The 26625-nt window shown below is 37.9% G+C and overlaps 3 protein-coding genes across 3 annotated transcripts in view; 1 reads left to right on the top strand and 2 right to left on the bottom strand.

Annotated features, from left to right (window-relative positions):
* The window catches only part of LOC106080610 (uncharacterized), a 335328-nt gene that overhangs the window by 9566 nt on the left and 299137 nt on the right, over positions 1 to 26625 (top strand). The gene's annotated exons all lie outside the window — the stretch shown is intronic.
* LOC106080631 (uncharacterized) lies at positions 2304 to 3192 on the bottom strand. The gene is made up of 2 exons (XM_013242046.2): positions 2740 to 3192; positions 2304 to 2666 (listed from the first exon to the last, which is right to left on the bottom strand). The coding sequence occupies exons 1-2, from the start codon at positions 2792 to 2794 to the stop codon at positions 2383 to 2385; spliced, it is 339 nt and encodes a 112-aa protein (XP_013097500.1). The 5' UTR covers positions 2795 to 3192; the 3' UTR covers positions 2304 to 2382.
* On the bottom strand, positions 5051 to 26105 carry LOC106080628 (uncharacterized). Its single transcript, XM_013242041.2, has 3 exons — positions 25652 to 26105; positions 6226 to 6498; positions 5051 to 6167 (listed from the first exon to the last, which is right to left on the bottom strand). Exons 1-3 carry the CDS (start codon positions 25664 to 25666, stop codon positions 5388 to 5390), a joined length of 1068 nt encoding a protein of 355 aa, XP_013097495.2. The 5' UTR covers positions 25667 to 26105; the 3' UTR covers positions 5051 to 5387.

Below are 26625 nucleotides of genomic sequence, written 5' to 3' on the forward strand. Positions count from 1 at the left end.
GTCCGTCTATTTGTTGAAATCACTATATAGCCTTACGTTCAATGATGGCCTATATCTTGGTGTAGCACCCTTTATACCCGCATTTTCGTCCCGATTTTTATGAACAGCCGTGCCGAGTTTGGACAAAGCTATCTCTCGACCTAAATGTTTGGGCCCAGAAATGCACTTTTGCTACCAATTTGCATTGTTACAGTGAGTTTCATGGACTCCTCAACATTTGTGTATGCGATCTATTTTTCGATTGAAGGCTTAAAACCGCATTTCCTTCCCAGAATTTACGAAATTTGAAAGAGATCTCTTAACCCTTGTACCAGTTACAGTCAATATCAGAACTTACGACCTCATTACCGAAATTTTAGACAGTGAGACCCCTTGGTCTCTCGACATCCATGGTTTTTTTCTCCACTCTTATCGAATACGCAGAAACGACAAGAACGGAATTAATTTTTAGTTATACCCTGTGATTTTTTCTGTAATTAATTTGGTATTTATAAGTTGGAAAAACCTACAAAAAATTGAGGTCAGCCTACCAACCACCAAGAGAATAAAAACCTATCAATTTTGGTAGGAACCTACCAAAAACGGCAGCACTATTTACGAGTAACTGCTGTTATTGCATGCTAACGATAACAAACAATCCAGTCCAACTTGGTTATGGTTATCTTTTCAGTAATCCTGACTTGCATTGAAAGTATAACGCTATTCAAACAGACCCTTTATCGCTATTGATTTTTTACAACTTCAAAAATTGTATATCCGTGCCTTCACGTGACACACATACATAGGCCTGGTTATGTTCTCGTAAATGTAGTGTAATTGTAGAACAAATGTATCGTAAATGTAACGAGGCAATTTTGCTCATTACAAAACGTAGCATTTGACATTTCAAACAAACCAATTTTTTTCACTTGAAGGTGAGAGTGGGTCTGACGTCGAAGAACTTCAGGCATAGCTCAAGGGCGGGTCGGAGAAGACGGCCCTCCAAGCAGTGATGCTTGAAGTTGAGACGTCTTTCCAACGGAAGGAGTACGCGATGGCGTCCTTCTCGAATATTGAGAAAGCATTTAACAACGAGGAAATGGGTCGACAGTCATCGCCCTGAGCCGCATGGGGAGACAGAATACGGTCAAGTTTCCCTTCTTGACACTGTGGATGCGGTGAGCAGACTGAGGAGGTTTCAGGATACAGGAACTGGATTGGGGCGACTGCAATTGCTACGAAGCCTTTCACTAACCGCAACCTGTGGACTCGCCCGGTAGTTCTCGACTGAACTTCTCGTAATGCCATAAAAAATTGAAGCTCAGAGTTTCAATTGATGTGGTGCTAATGATCATCCCGTGCCGGGTCTAAATCAGTATGTTTTTATGGCCGCCCTCAAGGCCGTGGGCTCTAGTACAGTATGGTCGAAGTGCCTTGCAAAGTGTGTGGAATCCCTGAATAGACCACAGTTTCACGACATAGTGCTAACATGGATGAACCGATACAACAGCGCCGTATTGGCACTTACCCCCTAATCCTTCTTGTTATCACATATGCCTCACTTTTTTTTATTTTTATTGGGGATATTCACTTGTAATAGGGAATTTTTGGAGACTGGCAACTCTGCTTTAAGAAGTTATTCTCCCCCGACAAACCATAGTTCTGGCTCTACTACGTTCCGGTAAAAACAATTTCCTCAATTCCAAAAGAGCTAGGATCGATGTCAACATGCTAAATGTGTGTCCTGTCTGTAACTAGGGAAGACATCTGCCCAGGCAAATCTAATTGACTCACTATCACGCCCCCCTGTTAATTGCATAATTCCTAGATTTGGACATTAATAGAACCCAGCAAGTAAATAAAGGATGAGGACACAAAATCGATGGACGCACTCATTTTTCTCTGTAAAATGTCCTACCTTTTTCCTTCAGGCATTGTAGAAAACTTTAGTCCTCAAAGAATCGGGGCAAATATAAAGCCTTTATTCTCTCATCAAAGTGGAACGAGAAGGTACCTACAATGCCGTGAACCGAAGGCGATGCCATTAGCTTACCAGGATCTAACAGAGAAAGTATCTTGATGAATTTGGGTGCCAGATTCTTCATACGCTAGTTAAACCTTCAATTGTCATAATCGGTGTTTTGAAAGTGTTAAAGTGTTTTGAAATGGCATAGCCCCTCACCCACAGTTGACCCCAAACTGTGAGTTCGATACGTTTTCTTTTCTGTTCTGATTATGAAAAGACTCTTCCGCTGCTTCCTCATGCGATGTTTTGGGAAATTTTGCTTGGTGGTTTTTGATTAAAACTTTAATATTTCTTTGCTTTATAGTTCATACATATAATATAAAATAATAAAAAAAAATTAATGCTAGATATTCCCATGCGTTGTTCTTCTTGCTCTCTTAGTTAGTTATGTTTAGAGTCCTATCATTATCCTCCATTTCATGGTTACCATAATAATCATAATCCGGTACATGCGTAGATGTTTTCGTAGTTGCTTGGTCAGTGGTCTTTGATTGAAGATTTTCTGCTTTATCCATGGCTTTGACAGGATCAACTGTTGGTCCCATTGGCGGTTGGGGTGCCGTAGTGGTAGAATCCATGGTTTTTGGAAACTCAGTTGTTTTACGCCAACGCAAACTGTAGCGACTGCGAACGAATGGCTTGAAGGTAGCTGCACGACATGCTAAATGTAAGGGATCATAGTAATGAAAATTAATGTCAAATTGTGAAATATGTTGTTATTCGCGTGTATTTACTAGCCACCAGTGCCATTAGGACAACGATCGTTATGAGAGTGTGTTTAAATTTCATTTTTCTCCGGCTGCTTGTTATGAACTGAATTTAATGTCACAGAGTCTCTGCATTTTATACAATCGTTTTCAACTGTTGTCATTCGATAATGCGTGAAGTTGGCGATTTCAATGACAGATTTATTCCCTGTGGGGCGTATGAATAGAGGGATGCAAGATGACTTTTTATTCCTCACTTATTTCAGGAGAACGAATGAACTTCTACTAGCCTTTTATCTCTTCTCATGCTATTAATTGCACTTTTTTATTAATTTTTGTTGGTTTTGTTTCGTGATTCAATAATTCAATGCAATCCCTGGGGAATTTCGTGGAAGTGTGAAAGGTTCTTTGACATTTCCATCTTTGGCAGACAATTTGTACATACATGTATGTCATTCGAAAAATTTTTGGTTAGACAGTAGGATCCATAGGATTGTTTGTTTCATATCTCAAATATAAAGTTTTACATCTATCTTAAATGTACTCCAAGATGAATTTTTTTGGAAGAATTTTGTCATAGGCAGCAAATTTGTCCATGAACGGTGCATTAAGGAAAAGGAGTACACTTCTCACAAATGACAAAAAATATGTGGAAATAATTTAAATTTTAGAAATCATTTACTTTTACTCGATATGACCACTTTTTGCCTTGACTATTGTTCTGAATCGATCAAAAAACCAGTTGCCAGCTGGACGAATATAATCTGCCTGTATTTTGGCACATTCCCGTACAATGGGTCATATATTGCATTCTGACATGAACCTTTCATATTACAATGACCAACAATTTTTTAAGCGAGTATGATTTAAGACTTCTACTATAGCTTAACTTGTCCTTATCCTACATCAATAAAAGTTCCTTTGCAAATATCCAGCGGATGTTCTATTCGTTCGAACTCTTCATGATTTAAACAAGTCAACTTGACCAAGCGTATATTTCAAGATGTTCTAAACGGAAGGATGAGATTAGTTTACGTAATACGAGTACAAAGTATTTCCCGATTTCCCGGGAGTTGAATAAGGCCGAGGAAAAAATCCCTACCCTAAGTCTTAAGTTGGTGGATGAAGCCGCATCTGCAGGGAAAATAAGCACCATTGTGGGAAGTGATGTTTATGTACATCACCATATATGGTGAAGTTGGGATATAAACGTAAAGGGTGAGCTGCTTATCGAATATATTATAAGTTGCAATCTGGCGATTGTTATAAAGAGAATAAGCCGACCTTTATTACCAGGGACAGGCAGGAGGTACTACATGTTACCTTTGTTTCGGAGGATATAAGCGGAAGGATACGCGACTGGAAAGTGTTGGAGATCACAGCTTCTCTGATCATCGTTTTTATAGCTTCAGCCATGGAGAAAATACTGCAGAAGTTGTCCCTCGGCTAAACGGAAGAAAGGTGGATTGGGATAAATTTCGGCACACATTCTGCACGACAAATGCGAAGGACATAGACATAATGGTCAAGCGGATCACGAAGGCCCTGAATTTCTCGCTTGTGTCAGCATGTCCTAGAACCAAGCCAAATGGCAAACAACGACCGCCATGGTGGACCCCAGAACTGGTTGGTCTAAGGAAGCTGCTGCAGAAACTCTTCAACAGAGCGAAAGTCATCAAACGGTTGGGACGTCTATAAGATTGAGCTTAGAAAATACAAGGGCGAGCTGAGAAAGGCTCAGAACAAATCCTGGGTGGAATTGTGGAGCTCTGTGGAGCGTACATCTGAGGCCTCTGAGGAAGATCCTATCCTCGCAATCTATTACGGTAGGATACATTCAGAAATCAAAGAATGTATGGAGAGTGTCTAGGGAGAAAACACTAGAACTACTCGTTGATACGCAAAGGACCACGTGTCGCCAGAAGAGGTTGTCGCTGATATGCATTCGTCGAAGGTTGTTAGGTCTGGGTGTCTGGGTCGAAAATCCTTTGGGCAAAAAAATGCTTTGTCTCCCTAAAGTAAGAGTTACAAGTTGTGTCCGATAGACTGGCTCCCTGGTTTGTGAGATATACTCTACTTGTATCAGCATGTCGTATACCTGTGTCAAAGTTAAACAATCTGATTCGGCCGACCTTAACGAGGGGAGGAAATTGATTGAAGCCATATGGCGACAAGTAGGGTGATTGATTGAAGGCTAGAGCTGGTGGTGGTGGTGGATGCCTCAGTGGTATAAAAGTTAGAGGTGAATCACGGTTTATCTTTTAAACGGTTAATTTTTGAAGCGCCATAGCAGTTCAGTTTTAAGGCAGCATTATTTATAAACATTATTGAAACTTTTGTTATTTTTAAAAGATTTTTATTAAAAAAAGTTAATTTTTTTTTACCATTTGTTGTATGTATGTAGTTAGTGTACGTGTAGGTGTACGTAGTGCATATGGGTATTTTTGTAAGCGATTATGTTTGTCCTTAAGTAAATCTAAACTAAAATTGGCTTAAATACAGTTTTCGTTCCTTTGGGTAAAAAAGTCCCAGTTTTGGAACTAAAATTCGCAATTAGTTTAAATAATTATATAAAAAAAGTTTAAAATAATAAATAATAACTTATCGAAAATAAATTTTCCTAATTAATTACAAAAACAGTGTTTGTGTTACTTGTTGGTAGCTCATGGACCAATTCAAGAAGACTGCTGCTGTTGTTGTTTTGATTTTGCACCAGATGGAATTGGTGGAGGTGGAACATCGGGAACATTGCTATCTTCACTCTTTGAACCATTTTTAATGTTTTCAAATGTGGGCTCGGGTTCGGTGGGTAGTTGTGTCGCAGGTTCAGAGGGTTGTTGTTCGATGTTCGGAGGAGTCACTGGAGCTTTTGTGGGTGCCTGGGTTGGTTGTGGCATCGGCTGAGCTGGTGGTTGGGCATAGGGATAAGCATCATCTGTGGGTATGGTATTACTTAAGGGAAATTGTGGTCCAGTGGGCAGATAGCCATAAGGTGGCAAGAACTGTTGTCTTAAGCCGGGAACATTTTTATAGTACAGCGGTGGAAATTGATTGAAGGCATACGGCGACAAGTAGGGTGATTGTCTAGAGGCAAGAGGTGGTGGTGGAGGATAGGGTTGTCTTAGTGGTATTAGGGATGGTGGTAAACCATACTGGTTTAGCGCTATCGGTAATTGCTCGGAAGGCATTTTTTCCTCTGCATTTGGGTCTTTTGGAGCCGGAGGGGCTGGATCAGGCATAAGCATGGTGGGTGGTTGTACTGTAGGTGCAGCCTGCTCTTCAGCAGCTGAAGCCGTGGGCGGAGTTTGTGCTTCATCTGGTCCAGCAGATCCTGTTGCTGGTCCTGTGGGGGGCGGTTGTGGTAGGGGATACCCAGGATAAAGCTGAGGTTGCGGTCCCATAGGCTGACCCATGAGTTGTGGTGGAAATTGGCCTGGTGGCAATGGATAGGGCAACTGAAAGGGAGAGCATTAACTAGTCTCGAATTCCATTCGATGCAACATTTTCACTCACCTGTTCCTTTGGAGTTAAATTAGGAGCAATCGGTTGGGCAAATCTCACCACATGTGGGTTATAGAAACTTCCATAAGGTCCATATGGCCCAAAGGGATGATAATGCGCTATACCTGATTCATGTATTGTAGGCTGTATGACAGGATATGCACGACTCTGGACCAAATTGTCATCGGTAGTTATGAGGGCATTGTAGATCTTGGGTTTTCGCCGTAAACCTGGAGTTTTTCCTTGGCAATGGGCTATAGTCACCATTGTGAGAAATAGTAAAAGCTGCAAATGAAAAGGCAGAATATCAATTTTACAACTGTTTGTCAAGTCATACGTGTTGTCATGTGTCAGTGCACACGAGTATGTCTGTCTAATGGCAGTACAAGTATGCTGGTTGGCTCATTGGGTGTGTTCTTGCATGGAATTCTTTTTGCAGTTTACAAGAGATATGTATATACCTCCCTAAAATCACTTGTCGTAATTCATGAGTTGTCATTGAAAGTGCTAATCCATAGTCACTGGCAGGGGACCTTCACATTTATTTTTATAGCTCTTTCTTAGTGGTCACTATTGACCACAGCCTTTTGGTTACTACTACTTTTGAGAAGGCTGTTAGACGGCATAGCCGGCCAGTCACTTAACAAAAAGGGTGTGAATATGATTTTGCTTTCCATCTAAAATTCTTGTCTATTGCTGGTAAAAATCATTGCTTGTAGATATGGAAATTTTAGTTTTTAAACTCGAAGAGAAAAGTTTGTGGCATATTAAATTTGTTTTTTTTAAACCACTATCATAGGATAGGTGTTAGTCTAATTTAGTCGTTTATAATACCTTGAAATATCTATCTGAAATCCTATTTTGAGTATATGTGTGTATGTAATATTTAATATTATTGATGGCCTTGGCATTCTAAGTCACTCAAGTTATGTTAATACCACAATCTGGACCTTCGTCTGTCAACATTTCGATAGTGTTTCGAGTTGGAACATATATTAAATGCAGTATAAAGCTTTCCATTGAAGTTCTGCACAGAGATTTCCTGTTGGCATAGGTCGTTGGGAATAGATCCGTATCAATCTATTCTCCGATTTTACACTTTTACTCCCAAGAATCCTCAATTTTGATACGTGGAATAAGGCAGCCGACGTGAAGTGTTATTAATTCAAAAGACCATATATTTTTTTGTCAAAATATTTTTTATTGATTCAAATGACAAAAATTTTTGGAAGTAATCTAAATCGATTCACTTTTGTCCCATATGACCATCTTTTGCCTTGACTATTGCTCTGAGTCGGTCAAAAAAAGTGTTGCAAGCTATGGAGCTTTTTACGCGTACTGGCTTGAATAGTGCTTATTATAATTTAAGTGAATGGGCTCTTATAGGGCTTTAAAATTAATAAAAATAAAGTTCAGAAAATAAATAAACGGCCCAAATAGAAAAGTTCATCAGATTGGCATCTAGCAAATTGAACAGCCACGGGTTGGACGAAATGAAGTGCCGAACATGTTTTTGGCCATGGGTTTAAACCAACTTCGAGAATGTTTTCTCGATAATAAGTTGCATTTACTTAGAACCAGGCTCCATCACTTCAGATTAAAATAATATCGGTTGGCTGTTCATAAGCTTAAAAGGATCAAGTACAGCAATTTTTGATTTGGTGTAATATAGTGTGCTTTTGGGAACTTGTAAGACTTTGCCATGAGCTCGGTTTTTAATCTATGTTGCATCTCTTTAAGGGATATTTTCAGATCTTTGTCCTTTAATTGCCGTGAATTTCGTTGAATTCGAGCCTATCATTATAAAGCTGCCAGCATCATTATAACGATTTACCATGCAATAAATAATCATTGTGTTCACTTTGAGTTGTTTGAGTTCGCCAACAATAGCCAGCCATTTATAACACAATCACGCTATAAAGCATGAACTCAATCACGAATAACTTTCTTTTTAAATGAACTCAAATCTTTGTAGCATCTTTGTAGCTAAATACAATAGATGTAGCCTGTATGTAAACCCATCTCTCGTGTTCTTTAGGTGAACTTTAGGTAATATATTGCCTCAATGAAAAAAAGTTGACGATTGAAGAGATTGAAAAATATGCTAAATAAATTATATGTCCAATATCGGATGGTATGGATAAAGTATAAAATGATTAGTACCGTTTGATACTATCCATATTACAGAACTGGTATTGGTTTTAATACCAACCTGTTATTGGTTTAAATACCAATCTGTTATTGGTTTTAGCACCATTATTGATTATTCCACCCCCAGATGAACCAAAAAAAAAATATTGTAAATAATTTTAATCTAATTTTATTTCGATTATTTATGTTAATAATTACAAAAATTAATTTTACCCCGTGACCATCCTCAATTCTTTGTATTCAGCATTTAATCAGCAGAAGTTGTTTTCATATGAAACTCAGCATTGTTTTCCACACAAGAGACTATCATGTTTTTGATGCAGAATGACCTTAAAATTTGTACTATTCCAATTCGGTTATTTGAGCAGATTTTTACGCACTCGAATTGCATTAAATCATTTTATTTATTTTTTCAAAAAATATTTTAAAATGGCGTCAACATTTTAAGAAGAAACCTGAACAATACTTCTGTCGCGATGACAAGAACACAAATGTGACGCCGTCAATTCTTAATAGCCTGATTTGTCTGGTATTGAATTGATACCAAATGGTATTTAAAATCTTTGTTAATGACGCAAACGAAATAATACCATGCGGTATTGGCAAAGTAACGTAATTTTTCTATTTTCTATCAGCAAAACCTGGATTCACTGAATATGTGTGACATCACATTTGAAATTTTTTCAGTCATCTTTCAAACTTCGCCACAAATTTGTGGCGGCTAGCAGAGAAATCCTCAAAAATAGAACGCACCACAATTATTTTTTATAAAAAGGAACTATTTTAATGTTTATTTTACGAAGTTTAAAAGATGACTGAAAAAATTTCAAATGTGATGTCACAAAACAAAAAAATAAGAAAATGCTTTTACCACAAAGTTTTCAACATATCAAACGTTAGCTGTAAATGTAGCATTATTGAACATAACTAAATTTGGTTATTGTAATGTCTTTAGTAGCTTCGCCTACATAAAAAAGCCTTTCTTTTATGTAAAACCTAAATTTCTTTAATTGCAATAGTGCTTTGATAGCTGCAAACAATTATTCGTGTAAGGGACCGGTAATTATTCTCTTGTGTCTCTCCTACTAGAGTTAAAAGGTGAGTATTTGAGCTTATAGACCAGTGATTGGAAAACTACTCACACTATTGCACATAACTTTCTACGTACATAAGAAAATAATCCCAAGCAGGCTTGCAAATAATTGCAATTGCAAATAGTAACTGGTATAGACACATTCTCACACACAAAATTGTTGTCCTTTTTTGACTAAACCAAGAACAGTCAGTATTTTGAGTAGCTTGCTCGAGTGCGAATGGTAAACTGGGAACTTGACAAGTTTTAAAGCTTCGCCTTAGGAACAAAAATCATTAGAGCAACAGACAAATGACTGCCAGGTACAAGAAAACATTACAAGAATTTCTAACAAACATACGTTGATAATATTTACTGGACAAAGAAGTAACCATCTCAAAGTAGGTATTTAAATGCGCGAAAACAGCTACTCCCATAAGTATTTTTGTTTTGTTTTATTTATGCCTAATGAATAGAGCAGATCATAATACAAAACCATAATGGAATTGTGCGAAATGGAAGGCTTTGGATATAATTGTGCATCATCACATCGAATTAAATACAAATTAACTCTGTAAGAGTTTTAATTGTCAACTTAGATTTGCTTATAATTGGTAAAAATTTAAGTTTCAACTATGATACATCATTAAAACTAGTTATTAATTTTGTTGGTGTATTATTACTTTAAATAACATTAACACCGGTATTTACAAAACTTACTCCCTGTTTTTCCTTTATGACATCAGCTGGTTTTGACACAAGGACGAACGGTAGTGACGGATTTTCAGTGACAAAAATTAGTGAAACAGGCAGTTAATGTAGATTTTAAATAGGTTTATTTGACAGATTTCCTTTGTATAACTGTATATGTCCGTACATTTTTTTACCCATCACCAATACCTTGATGTCACTTTTTTAAGTTATAGATGCTTAATTTTTTATCGGTTTAACCTGTTCTGTTTGTATGAATTCGGTCTACATAGGTCCATTAATAGATTTTATCCCCCAAATCGACTTCCTAAGACCCTGAAGAGACCCTAATGCACAGGTTAAGTACGTTTGTTCATATGATCGAAATGGGTCTATATGCAGAATAGGACCATTTTTATTAGTTTTTAATGAACAAATATGAAACAATTTTTATGAGTTATTTTTATTAATGCTTTAATTTGTTCCCTAATTATTACCTTTGTTACACTTGTTATTACCCTTGTATAATTAAATAATTTTTAACGGACAATTTCTATAAATGTCCCATCGTCCAATCTTCATTTTAGCGTTAGAGTTTCATTCAGAATTTTATAAACTACCAGTCATTTGGACGGAAGTTCGTTTCAATTGTATTCTAATCATACTTAAAAGAAACGCCTAATCTTATTAGCGAAAGCAATCAGCCATCCAGCAAGCCAGCCAATCAGTAATCAGAGCATAAGGTAAGCTTTGCTGAACAAGCTGGCAGACAGATAGTCCGACGGTACTTTGAAATCATTGTAGGCAGTTGGGTTCATTTCCATTGCGCTCTGTATTGATTGAGTGACATGTAAAGCTTAAATAGTTTGACAACTTAAGGGTGACAAAACAAAAAGTTTATCAAAATTCAAACATCCTAATAATGATTGATTGATATTTCATTCAATTTCATATGTTTATGCAGATGTTTATACATGTGTATATTCATAGATCGATCTATTGAATTGAAATACTTGGGACGCCGCATAAAAGTACAAAATAACGATTTCTACTTTTTTTGCATACTATTTCTATTCAATAAGCAACTGTTATTCGGGCATTTACACCGGATTTATTTCATAAAATTAACAATTTACCCAGATGACGACAAAAACCGGACGTAACTGAAACGTTTAAAGTTCAGGTAGCAAATGTTTCTTTGAATGCAAATGTGTTGAAATTGGCCACAACTTTTTATTTGTTTAAGAATGATCAATTTGCATTTTGTGAGAGAAAGCTCTCCGCACGAAGGCATAATGGGACCTAAGGTACCCACATAAGCATCTGAACATGGTAATTAGAAAAACTGATGCGACCACTGCGATCCCTCTTTACTTATGCAGCATCTACGAATAATGTTTTATGCTTGATACAATCAATACTTTTACAGCAGTTTTGACTAACATGCCCAAGAATGTTTTTCTCTAATTTTGTTCCAAATTTGCCATTATGTTTAAAACCCGAAATGTAACAGTTAAACGATTCATCTACCTGCCTTATAATTGGCTATTTAACCATAATATCTCATTGTTCAGTCATTCCAATTGTTCAGCGTATAATGTATGTAAACAGCCTTCTTATGTTTCGCACAATAAAAAAATCATTTTATTCTTTGCAAGTTACCCTCTGGCGGCCCTCAGAGACTTTTTAAAAATAAAGTTATTCATGTTGGAGTTCAGGCGTAATAGTGGATTGCGTTATACTTGGTTGGAAATTCAAAATCGGCTATTGCTAGCGAACTCAAACACCTCAATGTGAACATAACGTTTGAATATCGTGATAGTAATACTTGTAGCAAAAAAACTGCAAAAACACCTGAAATGGTTCTGCTAGTGAAGGCTCTAATTCAACGAAATCAACGCCGTAGTGGTAATCAAATGGCTTACTAACGCAACGCAGGCGGGTCTGGAGCCAATACTAACTTTATTACCTGTTGAGGTACATATTCGGGGCTGTGCCGCGAAGGAAGCGTTTAGGCTGAGGGCACTTTGTATGCTCACACGGCCATTCTGGAGGGAATGGACGCAGGAGATGGGCTGAGGAGGGTCTCAGAATACCTAGTTGTTCCGGATTCGATGCGGAGAATTGGCAGGCGGATACTGTGTTTTATTTCGATGAAACCTTGGTCTTTACTGACGGCCTCAGGGTGAAGTCAGGGACGAGACTGGGGGTTTACTCATAGATACTCGACATCACTGACAAACCGAAGTCGAGTGTTTACGAGTAAACCGAAGAGTGTACGAGTCTGTGCGACTGCCCATATTGTCGCGCGCCTGGGAGTGCCGCGGACGATGTTTTGATGAGGATGAGAAGGAGACCATCGAACATCTGCTTTACTCATGCCCGGGTCTACGGGGCTATAGGCTTTTCATTCGAGGCAGATGGTTCTTTTCCGATCTTGGCGAACTTGCAGATGTGTCTCTGGGAAGTCTCCTCTAATACGTGGATAAGAGGGGTTTGACGAGGGATGCGATGAAATCTTCAACACGCTGTCATGCATGCGTAGATATGGATCATGCATTAGCGGAGTGTGGGCTTACGCTCCGGGGAAACACTCGCTTAGTGGCGTGATGAACAGGCGTTGGCTCCCCCTTCTATACCTATATTTCTTTTATTTTTCATATCTCGTCATCTTCCTGTCTCCCCTTTTGGATGTAGTTGGGGGCAGTGTTTTTCATCGTAATAATTTTTCATCAAGTCTTCCTTTTTATACCCTTCACCGTAGGATGGGGGTATACCAATTTCGTCATTCTGTTTGTAACTCCTCGAAATATTCCTCTGAGACCCCATAAAGTATATATTTTCTTGATTATCATGTCATTTTAAGTCGATCTAGCCATGCCCGTCCGTCTGTCTGTCGAAAGCACGCTATCTTTTGAAGGAGTAAAGCTAGCCGCTTGAAATTTTGCACGAATATTTCTTATTAGTGTTGGTCGGTTGGGATTGTAAATGGGCCATATCGGTCCATGTTTTGATATAGCTGCCCTATAAACCGATCTGGGGTCTTGACTTCTTTAGCCTCTAGAGGACGATTTCCAATAATGTGCCAAGTTTGGTCTAAATCGGTTTATAACCTGATATAGCTGTCATATAAACCGATCTGGGGTCTTGACTTCTTCAGGCTCTAGAGGGCTCAATTCTTATCTGATTTGGCTGAAATTTTGCAAGAAGTTTTTGGTTATGACTTCCAACAACTGTGCCAAATATGGCACATAACCTGATATAACCTTTAATTGGCACATAACCTGATATAGATGCTATATAAACCGATCTGGGATCTTGACTTCTTGAGCATCTAGAGGTCACAATTATTATCCGATTTAGCTGAAATTTTGTGCAACGTCTTCTCCCATATAAACCGATCTCCCTCTTTTTCTTCTTGAGTCCCCAAAGGGCGCATCTTTGCTTGAATTGGCTGGTTCAATTATGGTCCGAATCGGACGATGACCTAACAACACATTTGGGGACTAACAACACATTTGGGGACTCCTTTTTTATGCCGAGTCCGAACGGGGTGCCGCAGAGCGACACCAAGTGGCAGATAAGTTTAATCATACATAGCAGGATATCCCACAAATGTAGTAAGGCTATAACCAGGACTGAACATTATTCCGGGACTTGAACCCAGACGTTCGGTGTCATAGGAGAACTCGCTAACCTTTGCGCCACTGTGGTCTCCTTAATTTATTTTAATCTAATTGTACCAAAATTAGGTCCTTAAAAAATCAATGGATAATTTTCTAATTCACTTTACATGAGATTTACTTTTACTAAATACCAATTCTGTTACATAATATTTACTGCCTTAGATATGGTTTCAGATAATTTTCTCCCTTGGCTGCAATAAGTACATTCTTCACCATACCAGTGATCGGCATAATTAAATTGGGTGCCACACCAATTCATGTTCTAATACTAAGAGGGAGTGATTGTAAAGTGTGACCAGGTGTCTGTCTGTCGGTCTATCTCTCCCTCGAGTTGTTTTACGGATTCTATATCAACTCCAATGCGATTGAGCGCAGGTCTTTGTTTGACGCCAATTTAGAGCAAAATACAAAATAATTTTTTTTTTTTGAATAAAACAAAAAAAAAAAAACTTGCTAACCTTTTGTCTTATTACGTGCGATTATTTATACTTATGTACTTTGAACGACTATGTGTGCGACAAATGTATGAATGTTTCTACATACGTCTAAACATAAGAATTTTCAACTTAAACAGTAAACTCTTTTTGTATTTACGACTAAATGAGAACGTTTTTGCTGTTCTTTTTGTTATATTTCTTGTACTTGTTTTACTAAGAGTTAATAATAAACAAATGTTTGTAAATTTAACTTGAAATAAATTCGAAGCGGAACTTATGCGATTGCAAGTTAATCATAGTAGAACCTAACATAAAATACGAGCAACAAAGCTTTAGAACACGGACTCTGCTCTTTAGGTGGGCAACAAACATTTTTTCTAAAAGAATTTCCATTCAAAAGAATGATAACGTAATAATTTTGAAGATTTTCATTATCTCATTCGTTTCATTGAAAAGATGTTACCTCATTAAGCAAGGAAGTACTGTACATAATATTTATACGGAGAATATTTTCATCAAAAACAAGTAAAAGCGTGCTAAGTTCGACCGTGCCATAAGCAGGTTAAGTTCGAAGATGAGCTATATCGGACTATATCTTGATATAGCCCCCATATAGACCTATCCGCCGATTTAGCCACATTAGCCATAAAAGCCACATTTATGATTTGATTTTGCTGAAATTTGGGACAGTGAGTTATGTTAGACCCTTTGACATCCTTCTTCAATTTAGCCCAGGTCGATCCAGATTTGGATATAGCTGCCATATAGACCGATCTGCCGATTTAGGGTCTTAGGCCCATAAAATCCACATTTATTATCCGATTTTGCTGAATTTTGGCACAGTGAGTTGTGTTAAGCCCTTCGACATCCTTCTTCAATTTGGTCCGGATCGGTCCAGATTTGGATATAGTTGCCATATAGATCGATCTCTCGATTTAAGGTTATTGGCCCATAAAGGCGCAATCATTGTCCGATTTTGTCAACATTTGGGACATTGAGTTATGTTAGACCCTTCGCCATACTTCTGCAATATGACTCAGATCGGTCCAGATTTTGATATAGTTGCCATATAGACCGATCTCTCGATTTGAGGTTTTGGAGCTATAAAAGGCGCATTTATTGTCCGATGTCGCCAAAATTTGGGACTATGAGTTGTGTTAAGCCCCTCGACATACTTCTGCAATATGACACAAATCGGTCCAGATTTGGATATAGCTGCAATATTGACCGATATCTCGATTTAAAGTTTTGGGGCCGCATTTATAATCCGATTTCGCCGAAATTTTGGACAGTAAGTTGTGTTAGGCTTTTCGAAATTTTTCTGCAACTTGGCCCAAATCGGTCCAGATTTGGATATACCTGCCCTATAGACCGATATCTCGAACTAAAATCCTGCCCCCATAAAAGGCGTTTCGTATATGGTTAAGATCGGTTTATTTTTATATAAAGCTACTAAAAAGTCCAATATTTTGTGATACACAATAGAACAATGACTTGTACTTATTACTATTTGGTCCAAATCAGAACATATTTCGATATAGTTGCTATGGGGCATAAGGTATACATTTTCACCGGATTTGGACGAAAGATGGTTTTCATATATACCCGAGGTGGTGGGCCGGGCCGAACTTTGGATACTGTTACGGCCATAATGCCCAAAATTAATTTGGGTATTGTGGCAGTCCAAAAAGCGGTCAGAACGCCCATTGGACTTTATGACCTTTTCTGGTTTTAAACATAATAAAACCAATTTTTAATAATTTTATAAAAATTCACAACGCATAATTTTTTGGACTTTCTGTCATCTTTGTTATAGTGCATTACGTCCGTCTGTATGGGTGTTGTGACAACCTGCAAAGCGGACATAACGCCCAAAGAAATATTGGGCCTTATTTCCTTGGGCGTTATGACCGGTCACTGCTTTCAAAGACCGATTTGGACCGTACCTGGCTTGAATGCTGGAGACCAAATCTGAAGTCATTGTGCAAAATTTCAAATCGTTTAAGAACTGCGACCTATAGGGGCTCAAGAAGTAATAAAGTTATGAACCGATTTGGACCATATTTGGCATAATTATTGGTGGTCGAAACAAATGACTTAATGTAAAATTTCAATCGGCTAATAATTGCGCACCATATAGGCTCAAGAAGTCAAAAAACGAGATCGGTTTATATGGCAGCTATATCAAGATATGAACCGATTTAGGCCATACTTATAACAGTTAATGGGCGCCTCGGTAGCCGAGTTGGTAAAGTGCTTAGATTACCAGTGCAGGGGTCGTGGGTTCGATTCCCATCGGAAGCTTTGGTCTGGTCATTGTGGTATCACAATGGTCTTAAAATTGTCTAAGTGAGTCTGTAAAGGACTCCCACTCTTACCTAACCTAACCTAGAACAGTTGATGTAAGTCATGACAAAACACTTCATAATTTTCAGCCAAATAGGAAAGGAATTGCGCCGTCTAGAGGCTCAGGATGTCAAGATCAACGATCGGTTAAATTTTGATCAGAACTCGCATACTTTGTTGGGTCTAAGATCATTACTACGATAAGTAACAAACCGAATGACGATGTTAGTATTAGAGGTATGCACGGTAGTCGTGAGTTGTCCTTTCACGCGTGAGTCACGTGATGCGTCAGTGAGATCCAAATCCAATCACGTGATCGTGCGTGACCGTGATTGAATTAAAATTCTTCGTACGTGAGCGTGAGCGAGTGAAATCGTGCTCACGACATTAATCACAACTCACGAGAAAATTACAACTTAAGTTTAAAAAAATAACGAAAAACAAAAATTTTTTAATGCTTCCAAATCATATGGTATTTTAACGTACGAATGTGTTTACAGATGCATAAAAATTAAAAGATCAAATAACTGGTTATACTGGGGTGATACATTTTATGTATGAAATTTTCTACGTTCCAATTCTGTATAAGAGGCATATAAAAAAAATTATCATTCGCTTCATGGAAAAATAATTGTTTAACCGTAACCTGTGAGCTTTTCGTAAGTCGTGAGTTGTAAGTGCCTCCTGAGTAATTAAAATTTTCGTCTCGTGAACGTGCGTGAGCATGACTTTACATAAACAAGTCGTGCGTGAGTAAAACTTTTTTCTCGTGAGTGGAAAATCACTCACGCGCACATCTCTAGTTAGTATTACTTTGAAGGGGACAAGATAGTCATTGATGAATAAATAAAAAAATTTTTGGAAAAATTTAAAATAACTATGTCATGACGATCAAATTGTAAATTTTGCCCATGAACATTCCACTAAGGAACGAGGCAAAATTCTCACATATAAATGAGTGCAGTCCGATTTAAGTTTAGGCTCAATGATAAGGGGTCTCCTTTTTATAGCCGAGTCCGAACGGCGTGCCGCAGTGCGACACCTCTTTGGAGAGAAGTTTTACATGGCATAGTACCACACAAGTGTTGCCAGCATTAGGAGGGGAAAACCACCTCTGATATTTTTTTTTCCGATGGTCTCGCCAGGTTTCGAACCCAGGCGTTCTGCGTCATAAGCGGACATGCTAACCTCTGCGCTACGGTGGTCTGTCAAGATAATCAAACATATATATACTTTGTTTTTTCTCAGACCAATATTTTAATCCATCCACCATTCTATGGTAAGAAGCGCAAGAGTGGAGTAAGAAACGCAAGAGTGGAGCGCTAAGACAATGGAATCATTGTTTCTATTATTCGCCACCTAAGTGAGTAAGTAAAATATTTATTTTGAAACTTAAACCTTCGCAAAATAAAATTTAAAACGAAAATTCATAGGTTTGGTTCTATGGAGGATATAATAGGTTTGTTGGCATTATAGGCGTAGAAGAATAGAGAATAAACTGTACAACTCATAATCATCTCGAACGTAAATTAGTGACTTACTATCATCTTAATTTAAACACTCTTCGACAAAAGATGTTAAATTTTGCGTGACTGAATGTTTTTAAGAAATTTTTAATTTTTCTAAACTCCTAAAAGTTTATAGTTATGCTAAAGAACCATTACGAACATCACTGTGTTTAACAAATGTTATGTTTCCAAGTATTTCTTCGTAAGGGTATATCCAACGGTATACCCTAATACTTAGATCTATTATCATTTTATGCAAATATTTTATACAAATCGCATTTAAAATTGCAATTTGTATATGACAATTAAGTGTAAATTACATCTTACTTTCGTGATGATGAAAGTGTTTCACTTAAAGACTTAAGCATCTTAAAATTCCATGTGGTATGAGTGGGAAAAAAGACGCGCAAAAATGCACACTTACTATTGCTGGTTTACAGCCATATAACATATGATGAGCTTACCCAAGTTAAACATCCAAATAGACACTTTCATTTTCCTTTGGATGGGATGTCTGTTTTAACCAGACAACTCTTAACTACTCACCAGCACTCGCCCAAATGAAGACAGATGTCCAAGTAAAGTGTCTTGTTTAAGCCACTTGAGAGTTGACCTAAATTTTTCTAACAAAATTTCAAGTTCGCCTCTCTGACATTTTTTATAAGTGTGTGAGTTTTTTTTCTTCTTCTTCTTACCAATAATCAGCCGCATTAGCAGCACTCAGGGAAGCTGGCCACTAAATCACTAGGCGGAGGAGATATGCGTGTGCTTAAATGCAATTAGGGATTGTAAAAATTAGTGATTAGAGATTGAAAAACTCCAGCTCATCATCGTAAACAACTCAAATCACATTGAATCACTAAGGTAGGCCGATTGCTTGATTGTATGATTGCCGATAATCGCAAGAGCACCCATGTTAAGATTAGGTTAGATTCTCATCTTGGCCGGCCGGCCATCCATTCATACATCCATCCATACATTCATTCGTTCAATCTTTGATTGTTTAGGGTATGAATGAAGTTTTGTTGCTGCGCCGGATGTTATGTTACATTACATTGTTTCGAAATAAGTAACTCGTAACGGAATTGAGGAGATGCGAACATTTGAACATTTGGTTTATGATGATTTTTTCAATAAAGTTTTTTTACATTAGATTATCCAAGTGTCTTGTTTGTCAATTTATTTTGCTAAGGGCTATACTAAGGGCAAGAATTTACAGCAAAATAAACATAAGGGCTTTTATTTCAGTCGGGATGAATTTTACATTTGCTCCATTGTGGATTTAATTTTTAAAACTCTGAACGATTTTTTGATAGACAAAAACTAAAAGATTGAAGACTATAGCGTCCAGAAAAAGTTTATATAGGAGCTATATCAGGTTATTGTCCGATTCGTTTTTGTTTTTTTTTTAGGATAAAACGAATTTGGATAATAAATTTCAAGATCTGTAGTCATTGCTCGTTTGAGAGTTTCTTCATGATGAAATGGCAAATTTATTGAACATTTTTCACTTTCACAGATTTCGTTTAAACAAAATTTATAACAGTTGGTGCCATCCTGAAAAATTTCACATGTAAAAAATCGCCATATATTAATTTATTGACACATTATGTGAATACTTGGCATGGTTGTTGGTAGTCCAAACAGAGCACAACATACTGCCGAAGTCCTAAATATACAACTTTTCATCATTTAAGCTCAATGATAAGGGGCCTCCGAGTCCGAACGGCGTGCCGCAGTGCGACAACTTTGTGGAGAGAAGTTTTACATGGCACAGTACTTCACAAATTTTTCCAGCATTAGGGGGGGGAAACCACCGCTGAACTCTTTTTCTGATGGTCTCGTCAGGATTCGAACCCATGCGGACATGCTAACCTCTGCGCTACGGTGGCCTCCTCCAACTCTTTAGCCTGGGAGCTAAATTCAAAGTGAAAGCTTGTGTATAATATTTAAAGCGACTCAAATTTAAAGATATCATCCTCATTTTGAAGTTTTGCCTCGTGAGCTCAAAATCATAAAGGAAAATGGGCAAATCATCAATGAGTGCTGTCCGACTCAAGTTAATTTTAAATTTTTTAGGCTTTGTGTTATCTTTGTTAACGGACGTTACTTCCACCTACAGGCAGTTCTCGAAGCCTAAGAACAAATATGTGCGTTGTGACCCTATTTCAAGAGGACATAACACCCAAATAACTATGGAGAGAATATGAGATTAAACGAAAAGTTTGTGGCTACAAATTTAAACTCCGTGTTTCGAATCCTTCGAGTGGACATATAATGGGATACAATGTGTACGGAAACAAGCATGGCGCAGAAAATTTAAAAAAACTAAAGGGGAATTTTTTTAAAGTTTAAAAAAACACATAATTCAGAAAAATGCATGAAATCTTTATTTGAATCGATAGTACGGTCCATATAATTTAATATTTGAAGATTATTTCATGCAAATGTTGACCGTGACTGCGCCTCAAACGGCTCATCCGCTTAGTCCAATTTTGGAATACTCTTTCCCACATTTCGTCCGGTATCTCACGAATAAATGCTTCAATGTTGTCTTCCAATGTGCCAATTCAAGCGGGGTTGTCTGTATAGACATAGCCCCACAAAAATAGTCAAAAGACGTTAAATCGCACGATCTAGTTGGCCAATTGACCGGTCCCGAATGTTAAATAAAATGTTCACCGAACTCCCCTCTCAGTAAGTCCATTGTGACGCGTGCTGTGTGGCATGTGGCACCGTCTTATTGAAACCACATGTCGTGCAAGTCAAGCTCTTGCATTTAGGCAAAAAAAGGTGGATATCATATTACGATAGCGCTCACCATTCACAGTTACGTTACGATTCCCATCATCTTTGAAGAAGTACGGTCCAATGATGGACGCATTAGTAGCTCTTACAATGCTTATGGCTGATCTTCACTCCAAAATCGACAATTCTGCATATTTACATTCCCATTAAGTCAAAAGTGAGCTTCGTCACTGAACACAATTTTTTGATAAAAGAGTGGATCTTCGGCCAACTTTCCAAGAGCTCATTCAGCAAAAATTCTGCGTTGCGGTAGGCTTCAGTTCTTGCTCTAGCTGCATTTTGAAAGGCTTTACACCTAAATCCTTCCGCAAAATTTTCCACGTTGTTGAGTAACAGAGGCCCAAATGCTGCGAACGGCGACGAATCGATAATTGATGGTCATCATAAACACTGGCCAATACAACTGCAATATTCTCTTTAGTTCGCACTCTACGTAAGCGTCTTTACAAAAAAGAGTAAAGGGAGTTAAAAATGTTTCCCTGATTGAAGGATTTTGGCAATAATTTTAAACCAAAGAAGCAAACCTTCAAAAGAACTATGCTAATTAAAAATTTAAGTCGCTATATAGAAACGAACTCTAACTTCTGACTCAAAGTTCAATCATGGGCAAAAAAATAAGAGAACAGATAGTCATCGATTTTTTGTTGATTGATGGATTTTGGATTGCTCTTTAAAAATTAATGTATAGAGTTAAACTGTGCACATATAACTTGTTTCAATAGGCAGGTTATGTTCAAAGATGGGTTATATTCAACTATATCTTGAAGATATAGTTCAATAGACCGATCTGCTGAATTAAGATCGTGAGCCCATAAACTGCGCATTTATTACCTGATTTCGCTGAATCTCAGTACGGATAGTTACAGTAGACCCTTCGAATTTCTTGCCGAGTATATTCCAAATTGGACCATATTTGAATATAGCTGCCGTATGGACCGACCTCCAAATTTAAGGCTTTGGCGCCATAAAACGGTTATTTATTACCCATCTTCGCAGAAAATTGACACAGAGTGATTTACTAGGCGCCTCGACATCTCTGCCGAGTATGGTCGTCACCTGAGCATATTTAGATACAACAGCTGTATAAACCGATCTCTCGATTTAAGGTCTTGGACTAATTTTTTTAACTGCTTTCGCTAAAATGTTGTACTTTGAGTTGTATAACGCCCCTTAATACTCGTACGAATATGGTCAAGATCGTATTTCGTTCCCACTTGACTCCCAATTTTTATAATTGGGAGTCAAATACATTATATATAATGGATATAAGCACATTGTGTATGAGAAAAAAAGGTTTTTCAGAAAAGTTTTCAAAACACCATGTCTTTTCTTTGATCCTTCATTGCAAAATGATTTATCAAAGAAATAACCATTCTAAGAAACAATTGTAAGCACCTGGAAATTCCACTTCGAAAAATTTTCTATAACATTTTGAAGCGTCTGGACATATAGTTTGACAACAACTCCATAGAGCAACAAAAAAGTGAGTTGTCATATGGATATTCGTAGAACAGTAATGGGACTTTCTGGAGATCACCGTAGCGAAGAGGTTAGCATGTCCGCCTATGACGCTGAACGCTTGGTTTCCAAACCTGGCGAAAACATCAAAAAAATGTCGCCGGTGGTTACGCGCGTGAGGTTCTATCCCGTGTTAAAACTTCTACCCAAAGAGGTGTTGCACTTCAGCACACCGTTCAGACTCGGCTATATAAAGGAGGCCTCATATCATTGAACTTAAAATTTGAATCGGGCAGCACTCAGTGTTATGTGAGAAGTTTGCCCCAATTCCTTAGTGGAAGTTTCATGGGTATAGGAAGAAACGCATATAAGCAAGAAAGTTAGAGTTTGTGGAGTTTCTTCATATCTGTCGTCTATTATACTTTTGATTTAAGTCCCATGTTGTGCCAAATGATCTATATGTTTTTGGAGGTTGGGTTTTCTGAGGTGTGGGAAGGTTTTGTTGGCTCTCTACCCTCTTCTCTCAAATATCTTTCATTTATGTCCCATATTGTACCGTTTGCGGGATGTCGCTTTTAGGGGTTTTGGGGTAGGGCGTTCCCATAGGTACCTTACCGATATCGATCTCAATTTTTTCCCGGAAATTTCCCACAGTGACTTGTAAGAGGCCCCTAAATATCTGTCCCGAGTATGGTCCAGATCGGATCTCGTTCACACTTGGCTACCATTACTTTACATATCAGATTCAGGAGTAGGAATCCGATATTTTTATATTTATTTGAAAATGGAAAGAGGATAGTAGTAGGTCATATCATCGCGGTATAATCGAGGCGACGATAGGAAACCTGGAAAGAATGAAAGGGGTTTCCGGTTGTATACCTGAGTCGACTCTTGGAGTCGATATGAGGAACTGCTGCCGGCGACATAATCTTGAATTGACGGAACCCTGGTATTGCCATTTGAAAGATCATGCTACACAGATGGATCAAAGTTAGAGGACACAGATGAATCAAAGTTAGAGGCCCCCGGGCCTGGGGGCTACATTGAGAACCCAGGGACTGAGATCTGTTTTAGACTGCTTGACCATAATACAGTCTGGAGGGCGGAGATCCGGGCGATCACGGAACGCGTGAGGTGGTGTGGTGTTAACGCGAGGGTGTCAAGTGTGACCATCTTTACGGACAGTAAACTGGCTATCAGCGCAATAAGAAACGACTGTAAGGTCACGAACAATCTTGGAGTGAAAGAAGGAGATTAACGCCTTCTCTGGGTATGGCAAGATCTGCTGTGCCCCGGGGAATGAAAGAGTAGACGATTTGCGTGAGTGAAGGCCAGAGGACTACCGTCAATAAACATGATTAAGAAGCCTTTCGGGGCAACGCATTCCGAGTTAAGCTCGTGGGCGACGAACGAACGGAAACGGTCGGTAGGACGACAAAAATCCTATGAAGAGATCCGGATAGTGAAAAGACTGAAAGGAAGTAAGAAGGAGGTCAGTATGGCTTTCGACTTTGTGCAAAATCGGTGATAGCATGTGTAGGGCATCCTGGGAAGATAATGAGACGTTGGAGCATTTCCTATGTCATTGCCCGGCTTTCGCGGCTAACAGACACCGGTAGTTAGATGGGGACACAATACCAGACATGAATCAACTTAGGGTCGAAATATGGAAAAAATTAAGGATTTTTTAAGTAGTAAGTAACACAGGTTTTTTTTCGAAGTTACTTTTTAGTATTTAGAGCGCGTAACAAGCCGATTACTGGCTTAGATTTATGTCCATAGTGGCATGGGGCGGATTAATATCCGCATCCACTTTTCATCCTTACCTCACCTACTCTACTTTCAAATACGTTTCATTTAAGTCACATATTGTCGTGAATGGTTTTTATGGCCCTTGTACTCTACTCCCAAATTATTAAATTTCAATGGGTTTTGCCCATTTGGGGGTTTTAGGATAGGGCATTCCCCTACGTATCTTACCCCAAATTTATTATCTAATTTCGATTTTTACGTTGGTATAAGGGTACAAACAAATGTTCGCTCACATAGGTCCAATATTACCAAATTATTCTTTGCTTTATTTCAAAACTTGTGTCTGTATGTTAGTCTTGAGAATTTTCCAGAATTTGTCTACCAGGTACTAAAAAACGTTAACAAGGTCTTATTGTATATTTGAATTTAGTTTTGAATCTTTTCGCTTCAAAGATACCGTATTCAATAGTTCTTTTGTTAACCTATCGGTTATACATGCCTTGTTGTGTTTAGCGCCTAAAATCTTAAAAAATTTTACTTCTGTAGCCTGGAGAATTCTAGTAGTGTGATCGATTTATACGGTACCTTTTCTTATATGAAGAGGCCACAGTAGCGCTTAGGTTAGCATGTCGGGATATGACGCTGAAAGACCTGGGTTCGAATCCTGTCGAGAACATCAGAAAAAAGACATTTTAGAGAAAGAAATTTAAATCGAACAGCACTCAGTGATATTTGAGAAGTTTGCCCCAGTTTCTTAGTGAAATTTTTATGGGAAAGTTGCATTTGCATCCCTTATATGAACCAATATGGCTCTTGCAGTCCACAACATTCTATATCAATAAGACGTAATTGTGCAGTTTTCCTGTATAGTATCGCAGATTAATATTTCGAAGTGTTAGAAACGGAGTGATAAGATTAGTACATATATCCTCCATCCTTTGGTGGTGGATATAAAAAATGAATTGTGTATGTCTTCTTCTGCAGTCGATGTTTTTAGCAACATCTTAACTTTTTGGTGAACTTTGACAAATTAATATTCTCAAAGTATTTATCAAATTCAAATTTTAATTCGATGTATGTAAAACAATTTTTTTTGGCAAAATTTGACTTTGTAGGAAATTTAGTCAAAACAAAGTTTTCCAAAAAAATGTTTAAATGTTGAAATTTAATAACAAGTGGAATTTGGTAATTTGGAATTTTCTTGTTGTTGTTTTCATTCATTCAATTTGCATTGCTATTGGTATTCCAAATTGATAGACGATAAATCTTCTTTGATAAAATCATTACTTATCCATTAACAAGCAGTGAATTCTCCTTCTTTTAATCATTCATTGAATACAGCGGCAAGTGGCCGTCAATGGATAAAAATTGGAAAAAGAATATGCACTGCATGCAGATTCTAGTGCGTTTGAGTCACTACATAAGTATGTCCGTCCTCCGCCTTTTTTGTTGTCAGGGTGATTGAAAAATTACACTGCACTTTGCAATTAAGTTGCAATTGAACTTTTTTCAATGAACATTTGTATTCACCTTCTTTAGATCCATGCTGAAGGAGGTCTCTGCGTTTTGTGTAGCTGCTGCCACCAACGATTATCGTTCGATCACGTTTTATTCCTTTCGACGTTGTCTGCTCTAGCTAGTGGGTTGCGTTTCGTTTCAATAACACTTTCAAGGAAGCTATGCTAATTGATTGATTGTTATTTTGTTTTATCACAATGTTTATGGGAATTTGTAATTTTTAAAATTCACTCAATGTCCTACTCATTGGGTTCTTAATGAACTGAAAATAATTCGCACCACTTCACTTGTCCACTTAGAGTTTGGAGAATTTGTTTTTTTATTTTTGTTGATTATCTTTTTCGTTATCTCCACGTTATATTTCGTTTCAATATTTTTGTTGTTTTATTTTCGTTTCGTTTATGTTGACCGGTTTATCTTTCACTTGCACTTGCGCAGCTGTCTCATGAGCGTTTGAACCGCTTAACGGGAGTACAAACCTTTTTATACCTTCTTTGCTTTTGCTATGTCTGTAAAACGCAACAGAGCCATGAGCAGCGAGCACAACTGATTTTCATTTGAATTGAATTCGCGACTGTTACGAATAAAGCGGGCGCGCTGTAGCAATTACTACAGCGGTAGCTATTTTGTATTTTGTAAAAGAGACGATGTTTATTGGCTCTGCATCTATTGGTGGCGTACGTTAGCTTGGCGTTATTCTTGTTCATTGTCGGCGCAGCAGCAGCATATGTAGCTCTCCCTTGAGTCAAAGTGCGCTTGCTCATTTTACTCGTTGTCTTTGGGTGCATTCAAGCCACGATCTCAACAAAATAGTACATTGCACGCATTTGCGCATGCTCCTTACCACTTTGGCAAAAAAGCCGTTAATTTTTAAAGTGATCTAAGTGGATATATACTCTAGGAAATTTTAATCGACCAGAAGACACTTCTTCATTTACGCTAAGTACCTTGGAAAATATTTCCAAATAGTTGGGGTCTTGAACATG

Source organism: Stomoxys calcitrans, chromosome 2, assembly GCF_963082655.1.
Source record: "Stomoxys calcitrans chromosome 2, idStoCalc2.1, whole genome shotgun sequence".
NCBI lineage: Eukaryota > Metazoa > Arthropoda > Insecta > Diptera > Muscidae > Stomoxys > Stomoxys calcitrans.